This window comes from Rhinopithecus bieti, unplaced genomic scaffold (assembly GCF_001698545.2).
Source record: "Rhinopithecus bieti isolate Rb0 unplaced genomic scaffold, ASM169854v2 scaffold_13207, whole genome shotgun sequence".
Taxonomy (NCBI): domain Eukaryota; kingdom Metazoa; phylum Chordata; class Mammalia; order Primates; family Cercopithecidae; genus Rhinopithecus; species Rhinopithecus bieti.
Window position 1 is genome coordinate 503,503 of NW_016807866.1, and position 12,312 is coordinate 515,814.

The 12,312-nt window shown below is 41.3% G+C and overlaps 1 protein-coding gene across 4 annotated transcripts in view; it reads right to left on the reverse strand.

Annotated features, from left to right (window-relative positions):
* The window catches only part of TIAM1 (TIAM Rac1 associated GEF 1), a 449,425-nt gene that overhangs the window by 39,972 nt on the left and 397,141 nt on the right, over positions 1-12,312 (reverse strand). For all 4 annotated transcript variants that reach the window (XM_017883884.1, XM_017883885.1, XM_017883883.1 and 1 more), the window contains one exon: positions 8,033-8,136. In XM_017883884.1, the coding sequence (XP_017739373.1) occupies positions 8,033-8,136 (104 nt within the window). The remainder of the gene's footprint in view (positions 1-8,032; positions 8,137-12,312) is intronic.

The window sequence follows — 12,312 nt, forward strand, 5'->3', positions numbered from 1 at the left end:
AACACAACAAATGTATAATTGGCACCTCTCTTTATACCATGCTTTTCTAAAGGTTCCAACTGTAACCACAGCTGTCTGTTTTTCACAGAATTAATGGGAAAGCTACTGCTCATAGCAACTACATCCTTCACTGCAGTCTAATACAGTGAGTCCTTACTTCACGTGGTTTATAGGTTCTTGGAAATTGACTTTAAACGGCATAAAGAAACCACTTTTACCGTAGGCTAATTGATACAAACAAGTTAAGTTCCTATAGCACATTTCTGGTCACAAAAAAAGTCACCACACTTCTAAATAAAGACCAAAAGACTCTGAATATTAAACACTGAAATAAATGTAAGCTAGATATACATTTAAGTAAGATAAATAAAAACAAGTTAAGAGAACTATTTACCCAACTGTTGGTGAACTGGTGAGTGATAGTGGTCACAGCAGTAATGTGTTAAGTCAAGCAATAAATGTTTGCAAAGCAAAAATTTTAAGGAGCACCTCCTACCACCATGCAGTTCAAAAACTAGCAAGAACAACTTTGGCAGGATCTCTGAATACTTTTGTACCGCATAGTTCACTGCTATGCATTTGTATGATTGTATACTTTACAAATTTTTATTTTATAATGATTTGTATTCATTTATTCACTCATTTTCCAACCTACTTATTCCAGCTCAGGATCATGGGTGACTGGAGCCTATCTTGACAGCTCAGGGTGCAAGGCAGAAACCAACCCTGAATAGAATGCCATTCCATCACGGGGTGCACACACACACACACACACACACACACACTCAGGGACCACTGAGACATGCCAATTCATCCCACGTGCCCGTTTTTGGGACGTGAGAGCAAACTCAGTACCCAGAAAAAACCCACGAAGACCTAGATTGAACATGCAAATTCCACGTAGACAGGGGTCCTGGTCAGAAATCAATTTTTTTTTTCACATAAACGTTATAATGAAATGATGTCGAACAAAACGTTATCTGAGGACCTGCCATAGAGGCACAGCACACCTTTTATCATTTAGGCAAACTGCCCCTGTGAAATTGGTGACTCACAAAAGGCAAAACGTTACAAACATGGGGATCTGACACATATCAAAGGCAGGAAACCCAAAAGACAAAGGAACCTAACATATTCCTTTGTGCTTCCAATTCACACCTCATCAATGGGTTTTCATTCCCTCTGTTCTACCACAAATACTTTGAGAATTCCATTTTTAAGAGTGTGAACAGGGTTTCTGACTTGGTCTATGTAAAGTTTACCACTTCTGAGGTTTGGCATCCTTAGTTTGAAGCAGGCGTGTGGGGTGAGCTCAGGTTAGTAGGATGCAGGCTAGGGCTTCAGTGCTCTAAATCCAGCTGTCTCCTACCCCAACCTCGCCCTCAGACAGCCAGAGCTAAGTTCTGGATTACATTAGGAAACACCTTTAGCATCTCAGGGGACAGCTAAAATTCCCTTGGGTGCTCTTTGGACATTTCACAGCCTTAAATATCCCTTCCTTACATACAACCTAAGCCTAGGATAGACTTAGCTGACTGGTCTCTCAAGTTGAGCAAGAGACAAAGCGGTTTCCCCACTGGCAATCCTATTTAAGACTCAAGGCACCAACCCTCAGGTGCAGCACAAGGAACTGAGTCCAAATGGATGTAATCTCTTTACTGTCAACTGCACGTTATTTGAATAAAGAATAAAAAGGTATCATATGCATAATTACAAGTTATAATGCACATACATGTTGTTAAGGGGGTGTTATATATAAGGCTCTTAAAATTTGCTTGGAAACAACTTAGAAGGATGTCATCAAGTTTGAAAATTCTGTTTGATTAAAATAATACCCCCCAAAATTTTTTTTTGGAAGGAATTATGAAATGCAGGTTTTCTTTAGAATACCTCTAAGCTAGAGATTTTTCTGTACCGTGGGGCCCGGCTTTTAAATCCCCCTCCCTCTTTACTGTGGCCAAACTTCTTTACATCAAAATCCATCAGGCCCTTCTCCATGCAGCTTAGCCACGATGTAGAATGTAGGAGGAGCTGGGTTCAGGGCTTTGCCCCGCTCCACCATTGAGTGTTAGAGATGGCATCCTAGTTATTCCCACACCAAGCGTTGTCGCCACAGGTGCCCAGAAAGGTCGCCTCAATGGGAGGTTCCCAACATGCTCCCAAAAGCCAAGTATCCTGGATGTGGGACAAGCAGCTTAGGGCTCCAGCAAGGGGAAGACAGACCAGGTTTCTCCAGTGGGGCAAATACAAACCTCTCCCCTGCTTGAGGACTGTAATCAGTCACCCTGGAAACCAAAAAAGCACTTACAGGCATTTTGAGAGTTTAAAACTGTTAAAGGGTAGCAGAGCTCTTCCACTGTCAGGACTAAGAATTATCCAACCAACATACAGACAAGGGGAGGACAATGGCAAGAGGAAATGGGCCACTTTACTGAGACCAGCGTGATGCTCAATGTTTAGAATGCTGCTTTCCTCCTGTGGAAGATGAAAAGAAAGTACAAAAAGAGGGGGTAGACTTTTAAGTACACACTATCAACTCAAGCCACCCAGCTGTTTAAGCTCTTCCTGTTATGCAACCACCAAAGGCAATTTCTAACTCTAGATGAGTTCACAGTTCTAAAACTGTTCTTTGAGTCTGACCGATTTAACACATCCCACAGATTTAAAAGGGGCCAGAGTGGCCTAAAATCTTATAGCCTTTACTTAAGCTTTTTTTTGGGGACAATGCGCTCCATAATTTCAGAGACATGATGTACAATGGTAATCCCTACAGTTCTCAATCACCTTTTCAGTTTCCTGTTAACCAACTTCAAAGAAGAAATATCCAAGAAGGAAGAAGGCTTATGTGAGCAAATCAGGTGCACGCGCTGTAGAAGTTTAAGTTTGATTAAATGACACAACATCTAATGGTCGACAGACTGCGCTATTAATAATAAACTATCAAAAGGTTGAACCTGAGTTTGCTAAATTATTTCTTGCCATTACCCCACTACACTTCCTTACTGGAGAGTTAACATTTACTGTAGGATTAGACCTGTTCAAATAGGTCAGTTGCCGTCAAACCAATAACACGTCCCCTGAGCCAACCCTTCTATATCTATCTCCCTCTTAAGGAAGCAGAAATCAAGTCAAAAACACCTCAAGCCTTATAACAGGAAACAAGTTGAACATCCTATTTCCAGACCTCCCTGCCGATCACTCAGACTGCCCGTTCTGAGGGGGGATGGGAGAGTCTCGCCATGCACATAACGCAAGACACAATCAAAATCTCAATAACCAAAACAAAGGCAAAAATTGCAACTGACAATTAATTAAACAAAAAAAAATGCAGATTACAGCTTTCTGCCATTTAAGTATGAAAGAGTAGAAAAATGTAAAGACGTTAGGCAAATTCAACTCCATACCAACTCCGAACCTCCCCACCAAAAGCTACAATACAGACTTTATGAACAACGGGATCCAGAGGGTAAAAGGACAGAATATGGGGAAATGGGAAAGGTATAATCACTGTCATTTGGATTGAAAAACAACTGAGCTAGAAAGTCATAACATAATCAAACCTAGCAAGATAGGATTCAAACAGCAAAGGCGCTCACCAGATGAAGTGTTCGATACATAGAGTCACCGGACTTGTCATTGCTTTCAATCCTGGGCTTGCGCTTTATTTTCCACAGTGCAGACATCATCAGGAATGTATTCTCATGGTAATTAATTCTACCACCTGACGTGTTCAGCACGGAGACAGAAGTTTCTTAAAATATTCCCAGAGCACCAAACGCCTCCTAGCTCCGAAGAGAGCATCCTCTCATATGGACGTCCCATGCTGGTTTTCCCATGAAAATCTACTGCCACGTCTCAACGCAGCAAGGACAGCGACGGTGCAACCCCAGAGCTGCACTCGTTTCCCACCATTGCCCTCTGGGAAGCTGTCAAAAGGCTAAACTGTGGACCAGAACTCAGGCTTTGATTTCACCTGGCTAAACAACAAAAGTTCCAAAAAGGGAGAGCTGAAACTGGCAAGAAAACAAAGCATAAAATGCCTCCCCGGGATGCAAGCGTCTCTGCCCTGCAGTCCGAGATCAGCTGATTGGCCAGCATCCTGCACTGCACAGGAATATTAAACCTGCCTGGCTCCGATGACTTTCAAGGCATTCCACACTGAGTCAAGAGCAGGCAACTAAAAAAAGTTGTGTGTGTGTGTGTGTGTATGTATGTTTAACAGTTGATAGTTTCACATTTTTCCACTCATGCTTTGTTATAAAAGCAGACATTTCTGAGACAAAAACAACACGGATTAGAAAGAAAAAATGTCATTCTTGATGGAAATGTCCTGAAAATTATTCTAATACATTTGCTAAATGGAAAACAAAATCACAGCTGCCAGGAGGCCTGGAATGCATGACACAGGACTGCGCTGCCCTGAAGCTAATTAGCATTCATTTCCAGAAACAAGAGTTTTCAATGAGAAGCAGAGAAAAAAGTAGCCAGCAGTGATGAGGCTTTTTGAGGTTGTCACCCACAGTCACAGGAGAAAGGAGGCGGCTCAGAAAGAGAAAGGCTGCTAGACTGTCCCTGCAGTGTGATGTTTCCCCACCCCTCCCCAGTGACTGTGACATTCCAGTACCACCACGCTCAACAACAAGCATACAATTATTTACTTTCTCAACTCTGAAAGGCTACACACAGCAAAACTGCTATTCAACACAAGCGAAAAACACAGAACTCTAACATGCTTTTTCTTTATCCTGACCAATATTATGCAAAACAGCCCATTTAGAAAGAAACCAAGAATATTAAACAAAAGCAACAGCTCTAACATATTCAGCTGGAATAAAAAGTGATTATTTGTTCCTGTTTATTTCGTTATTTACATATTTACATCTCTACACTCAGCCAGGTGCATTCAGACAAGGCTAAATCATGCTTCCAAGTTTAGACAGCTAATGATTTCAAAATTAATTTTCAGTTTATTCTCAAGAAAAATTTCACACTTATATAGGAGATGTATCAAAAAATATTTAGCCTTAATCAAGAAACTTAAGGTGTTTGCTTGCTCTTACTTTAAATCATAAAAAGAGACACACAGAAATATTAAGCATTAGGAAAAAATTTAAGTGGTTTATGGCTGTATATATAAATGGCCTACAGCACCACTAATAAATTAATGCTGTCTTTTTATGAAGCCTGGTATTTAACACCAGATGTTAACAGTCTGGACACAAAGTAGTTTTAACATAGCCATTAACAGCACAAGACCTGGAGCAAACTGGGTTTGCATCCTGGTTTTGTCATTACAGAGCTGTGTGACCTTCAGCAAGTCGCTTAACCTCTCTGTTCTAGTGCCCTCATCTATAAAATAGGGCAAATAATAGTATCTCTCTCAAGGGTGTTGTAAGGCTAAGATGAGTTTATATAGAACAGTACTTAATATATACAAGCCCTTAAGTATTACTTCTCATTTATTATTACTAACACACAGTAGAACCCAGTCACCAAGAACTGCTCATTTAAGCTTTTGGTGTTCAACTATCCTACGCGAGAAATTTAATTGACCAAAGGTTATTTTAGCTAACTAATTTGGGTTGCAAGACAAACTTTCAAATAAAGAAGATGAAGTCTAAATCAAAGCAAAACTAGGAAGTATTTCGGACACACGGTGCTCCCCACATCCAACCTAACAGAATGAAATACCAACTTATGGCTTGAATGCAGTCTACCGCATGATCTTCAAAAATATTCAAATCACCACCCAAACTTCTTAATCTTTTTTTTTTTTTTTTTTTTTTTTTNCCAGGTTCAAGCAATTCTCCTGCCTCAGCCTCCCGAGTAGCTTGTCAGTAATTTTGAGAAAATTCTGTCGCTTTTTAGAAAGCCCACTAAGAATTTCTACAAGAAAATCTTCAAACGGCACCATCTAGTTCTATATTTGACCCTTTGTGTTCCAATAAGTTCAAGAGCCTTGTTCTCTGGAAAAAGAACCATGGAGTCAGAGACATGGGACCAGTCAACAAAGCCCTGGAGCCTCTTCCGTCCTCTCCACTGCCAGACCCTCACATTATACAGGACTCTGTGTATGACCTCATGACTCACTATATTTAACACGGAAACGATCTCTCTCAAAATCCACAAGGAGATGAGAACACTGACTATTACAGTAAAGTAAAAATGATCCAATCATTTCTGATCCAATACTTTTTAAGTGTTCAGAAATAAATGTTTAGATAAAGGAAAAGTAGCTGTTTGCCTAAATCCAGTTAGAAATTGAAAATTAATATTTTTAGTTCCCATAACACAGTAACTTAATAGATACCCTTCAAATTGTCTTACATCGTATAGAAATATGTGTTTCTCCTGAGGACAACTGACCGACCCCACAAAAGCAAGTGGGTAAAAGAAATGTAAGGGTCACCTAAATAAAAAGTAACTTTAAACAGTTGGTTTTTAAAATTTGCCTTAAAAGGAAACATCTGCATTTCCAATGATCTGCTTTTTAATTAACAACCAACAACATAATGCCTTTCAGTCTATAAATATTAATGTTGCTTTCAAATAATGTTGCTTTTATATTATGCCCAACTTAAAAGGACACTGAGAACGAAGATCCTACAGTCAGGAAAGAGAAACAAATATGGATAAAAGACACTGAAGAATCAAATATGTGCACACAAGAAAGTCCTACAGAATATACACATACAGAGGGAATCAAAACAGGAAATGTACAAACGTAGGTTTTCAAAATAATAGTTTATGTTTGGAAAGCATTTTTCAGTTATCAATGTGCTTTCTCATAGTTATATTATTTGACCCACCCAAAAATCCAATCTCCAAGCAAAGGCAAGAATCACCCTAATTTTGCAGATAAGAAAACAAAGGTATAAAGTTACATGATTTGCTTAGGTTAAGTGACTAGTAAGTGTCAAGCAAAAAATTGAGATCGCAGAGGAATATAAATATCTCAACAACATTATAGAAAAAGATAAGTATAGAAACATAATCACATGCAATTGCTTTTTTTTGGCGGGGGGTGTGTCTTTTGGATTCAGGTAACACAGAGGTTTTAAGTTGGGTTGTGTTTTGAAGACGGTGGTGAAAAGAGGCTGCTGACCCATGGAACTCTTTATGAAGTGGAATAGACGCATGATAAATTATGGGCAACAATTTCAGTGTCTTGCACCAAAGAGAAGAACTTTCTTACTATGTTCAACTAAGGGAAAGTGTATTTTGATTAATTTTAAAATACGGTTTCTTTCCCTTTAACATAAAAGTTGCTCACTTTTAACATAAAAGTTGCTCACTTTTAATAAGAGCTGAACGCAGGTGATTCAAAAGGAGTTCATTACAGAAACCCTAAGTAGCAAGAAAGCATAGCTGACTGAATCTCACATACTTTGGATGCTGTTTCATCCTACACAAATGAAGATGTAATAAGGAAATGGCAAAAAATTATGGCATTAACTGGGAGCTCCAGCAGTGGCAGAAATTAAAGAAAAGGGATTTTGGCCGGGCACGGTGGCTCAAGCCTGTAATCCCAGCACTTTGGGAGGCCGAGGCGGGCGGATCACAGGGTCAGGAGATCGAGACCATCCTGGCTAACACGGTGAAACCCTGTCTCTACTAAAAAGTACAAAAAACTAGCCGGGCGAGGTGGCGGGCGCCTGTAGTCCCAGCTACTCGGGAGGCTGAGGCAGGAGAATGGCGTGAACCCGGGAGGCGGAGATTGCAGTAAGCTGAGATCCGGCCACTGCACTCCAGCTTGGGCGACAGAGTGAGACTCCGTCTCAAAAAAAAAAAAAAAAAAAAAAAAGGGATTTTATTTCACTACGAGTAATTTCTGCCCTATATTCTCACATACAGGTTTGTTACCAAGGCTGTAATTTGGATTTCATATCCTGCTATTCAGAAACATCTCAGAAGTAAAAACACTTCTTCCATGGAGAGGCCTGGTAACCACATACAGCTGGTGTAGGTGACGTTGTCAGCTGTGATTCTTCAGTGGTTCAAGGCATGGGATGTGAAAATGAAAATCTCTCACCTTGCTGCTATGATCAGTCTCATCTGAGGATTCCAAGTCTGGCCCCTCGGTCTCCTCTGGAGCGGTCTCAGCACTGCTGCCTTGCTCGCTGCAGAGGCTGTGCCCTGTCACATGAAATCAGAAGAAAATGTGGGTCAACATGGGTAGTAATTGCTTAAAAGCCAACGCTGTGTGAGGGGGACAAGGAATCCCGCTCATGACGTGTACACATACTGTAAGACCCTCCAAGTACAAGCTCTATCACCTTGGCTCAATCAAATTCAAATGATGGTTGTTACTGTTAGAACTAGTATTATTACTTTATATTTTTCATCATAAATAATAATTGTGGATTGAATGTCTTTGTCTCCCCCCATATAAATTCTTATGTTGAAGACCTACCCCCCATTGTAATAGTAGTTAGAAGAGGGATGTCTGGGAAATCATTAAGTTTAGATGAGGTCATAAAGGTGAGGTCCCCATGGATGAGATTAGTGTCCTTGTAAGAAGAGAGAGAAATCAGAGTTCGTTCTCTCTCCACCACGTGATGACACAGTAAGAAGGCAGCTGTCTGTAAGCCAGGAAAAGAGCCCTCATCAGGCAACTGAATTGGTTAGTACCCAGATGATGGGGAATCCCAGGCTCTAAAACCACAAGCAATAAATGACTGTTGCTTAAGCCACTCAATTTACGGTATTTTGTTATAGCAGCCTAAGCTAAGACAATAATAGTTTATAATAAAAGAATACATATATACTAAAAAATTAACTGGTTTTGTTGATTTTACAATTAGCAAATTGATTAATTCATTCATTAATTACTAAAATAATTAAATAAGCCATACTGAGAACAGTACAACCAAAAAAAATGACTGTCCCATATCCATTACCTGAAAAATCCTGCAACGTCTGTTTTTGCCAAGTCTGGCAAACTATAAACATCTTATAATACCTGCTCTTCCCATGATAGTCTGTGCAAAAGTGCAAGCAACTTTCTTCCTTTGCTATTTACTGAGTGCCTACCACAGTGGTTCTCTGCATTGAGAAGAGAATATGAGGATCACTTTCCCCTGGGGTGCTTCTCAAACTAAGGGAGCATCTGGATCCCCAGGGGAACATGTTAAATGCAGATTCCCATTCAGCAGGCATGGGGTTGGGCCTAAGATTCTGCATGTCTTACCAGCTCCGAATGATACTAATCAAAACTGCAGGTCCACGGGCCACACTTGGAATAGAAAGACTCTAGAACATCAAAAACTTTCTCTAGTTGCAGCTGAGAAGACAGTAGTTTGAGTACCACTGTCCTACAATATGAGGCACTGGATCACGGACTAGAGCACTATCAATATAACCAGACAAGAGAGAAGGAAAGAGAAGAAATGGGAGCAGAAGGAGCCTCTGATGCTTTAGATGAAAGATTCAGTCTGCAAAGTGGCTGCCTTGCTCCAATGACACCATTACAGCCATAAGCTGCTTGGCAACACTTTCTATTCAGGTCCACACTGGACAGGAAAGTTAGGGAGGAAGTGGGCCTCTGAGCAAACCTGACACCATGCTGCCTCCTACTGTTCCTTTTTTCTCTAGAATGAAGCACTAACTGAGTGAGTGTACCCTGAATGGCTTAGAGGTTTCTGTCTATTTCCCCACCTTTTGGCTCTGGCTCTTGGATTTTCTTGTGTTTCTTTTCAGTATTCGATCACTCATTACTTGCTCTTAAGGTGGTAGTGGTCAAAGAAGGAAGCTCAGCTAACTTGGCAGATATCATCTATGTCAACTGTCATTGCCGAAGCAAAAGTGCTTGAATATTTTGCACGGGGGCAATGACCTAGGTACAGGTATTCATCCCTGATCTGGACAGTTGACCAGCTCATCTGGGAACACAATGGCAACAGCACTCAGTGCTCTGATCACAGGAACGACAGCATCCTCAGTGCGACGTCCAGAGCAGCCAGGAGGCACGACGGATAGGGGCCCCCTTCACACTGTGGTCTGCAGAATCACAACCTCCTGGAGTTGAACAACCCATAGACTGTGCAGAGAAATGCTGTAACCCTGCACATCCCACTGCTCACAATACCTAGGATAGCTGATGCTCATGAAATAGTGGGAAAGCAAATAAAAGGATTTTCCTTTGTTTTTGTTTTTGAGACAGAGTTTCACTCTTGTCACTCAGGCTGGAGTGCAGTGGTGCAATCTCAGCTCACTTCAACCTCTGCGTCCTGGGTTCAAGTGATTCTCCTGCCTCAGCCTCCCGAGTAGCTGGGATTACAGGTGCCCACCACCATGTCCAGGTAACTTTTGTATTTTTAGTAGAGACAGGGTTTCACCATGTTGGTAAGGCTGGTCTTGAACTCCTGAATCCACCCACCTTGGCCTCCCAAAGTGCTGGGATTACAGGCATGAGCTACAGTGCCCGGTTGGATTTTCATTTTTAATAATACTGTGAGAGCCAGGTTTCCTGAAGAGCAAACAAATAAATCTACTTCTACAAAACACTTAGAAATGCTAAATAAACTACAACAAATGTCTTTTTTAAACAAAGCTGAGGTCCAAAAACTCTCCAAAGCCCAAATGAAGAAGATAAAGTTGATAAAGGAAGGAGGGTAGTGTCCATGCTATGGCAGCCTAAGTATATCCATCAGTCCCCAAGCCCTAAAGCAGTATTTCCCAAAGGGTGTGAGAACCTGTTAGTGTTAGCAGGGTGACAACTCTTTTGGGATAGAATTGTGCACTTGGTAGGGACACTTGGCACTAGGCTCCCTGGCTTCTGAGCACCAAACGATTAGGACTTGATTGCCACTGTGACAATCAAAAATGCCCCCACACACTTCCCAACAGCAGCACCATCCAGTTTGAGACCCACTGCCCTGGAGCCTTTGGTTTTAACTGTAAGCCCATGATACATGATACAGAAAACAGGGCTTGGGTCAATATAACTTCAGGAGTCAGAAGTGAATTTCCCACATTCATACGGTTCCCCTGAGGGGCTACACCCCTCAGTCTAAAAAGACATAGACTACAAGAAAAAAGTGCTCACTGGTAAAAGAAAAGAGATGGAAAAGGAATTCTGCCTACACTTCGGGGTAGGAGAGTAGAAAGGGAACACAGCAGGTTTCTTCCCTGAGATTTTTTTTTTTCTTTTTTTTTTGGGAGACGGATTCTCACTCTGTCACCCAGGCTGGAGTGCAGTGGTGTGATCTCAGTTCACTGCAACCTCCGCCCTCTGGGTTCAATTGATTCTCCTGCCTCAGCCTCCTGAGTAGCTGGGATTACAGATGCTCATCACCATGTTGGCTAATTTTTGTATATTTAGTAGAAATGGGGTTTTGCCATATTTGCCGGGCTGGTCTTGAACTCCTGACCTCAGGTGATCTGCCCGCCTCAGCTTCCCAAAGTGCTGGGATTACAGGCATGAGCCACAGGGCTTGGCCTGTTCCCTGAGATTCCAGTCGTGGGACTGACTTCATGTGTTTGCATTCCAAGGCATCTGGTAGGAGCAAAAACAAATCTACTCTGGCAGATTTCACCCTTAATGATGATATCACATAGTACCCAGAGATAGAGCTTGGTCAAACAAGGACCCATAGTCCCATAGTATAAAACACAAGAGGCAATGCATCACTATGAGCAAGAAGCAACAAACATACTGACGGACAAAGTCACACCCCCAAGGAATGATACCGCAATGATCAGATGTAGAATATCAAATAAGTATGCTTAAAATACTTTTTTAAAAGAAGAAGAAAGGGGGCTGGACACGGTGGCTCATGCCTGTAATCCCAGCACTTTTGTGAGGCTGAGGCAGGCGGATCATCTGAGGTCAGAAGTTCAAGACCAGTCTGGCCAACATGGTGAAAATGTCGTCTCTACTAAAAATACAAAACTTAGCCGGGGGTGGTGGCGCGTGCCTGTAATCCCAGCTACTTGGGAGGCTGAGGCAGGAGAATCGCTTGAACCCGGAAGGCAGAGGTTGCAGTGAGTCAAGACTGCACCATTGCACTCCAGCCTGGGAGACAGAGTGAGACTCCGTTTCAAAAATAATAATAATAGAACAGAAGAAGAAAGAGATAATTTCAAAAAACACCAAGTAAATTAATAGAAATTTTAGAAATAGAAACTATAACCAATGAAATGAAACACTCAATAGATGAGATGTAAATTGACGAAATGAGAAAAGACTAGAACATCTATCCAAAGACATTACCTTACTAGAGCTCCTAAAGAAACCTTCAAATGTTAAAACTATCAAAATGGAATTGCATTTTCAGCTAACATATTATCCAAGAAAGAGACTTTAATATA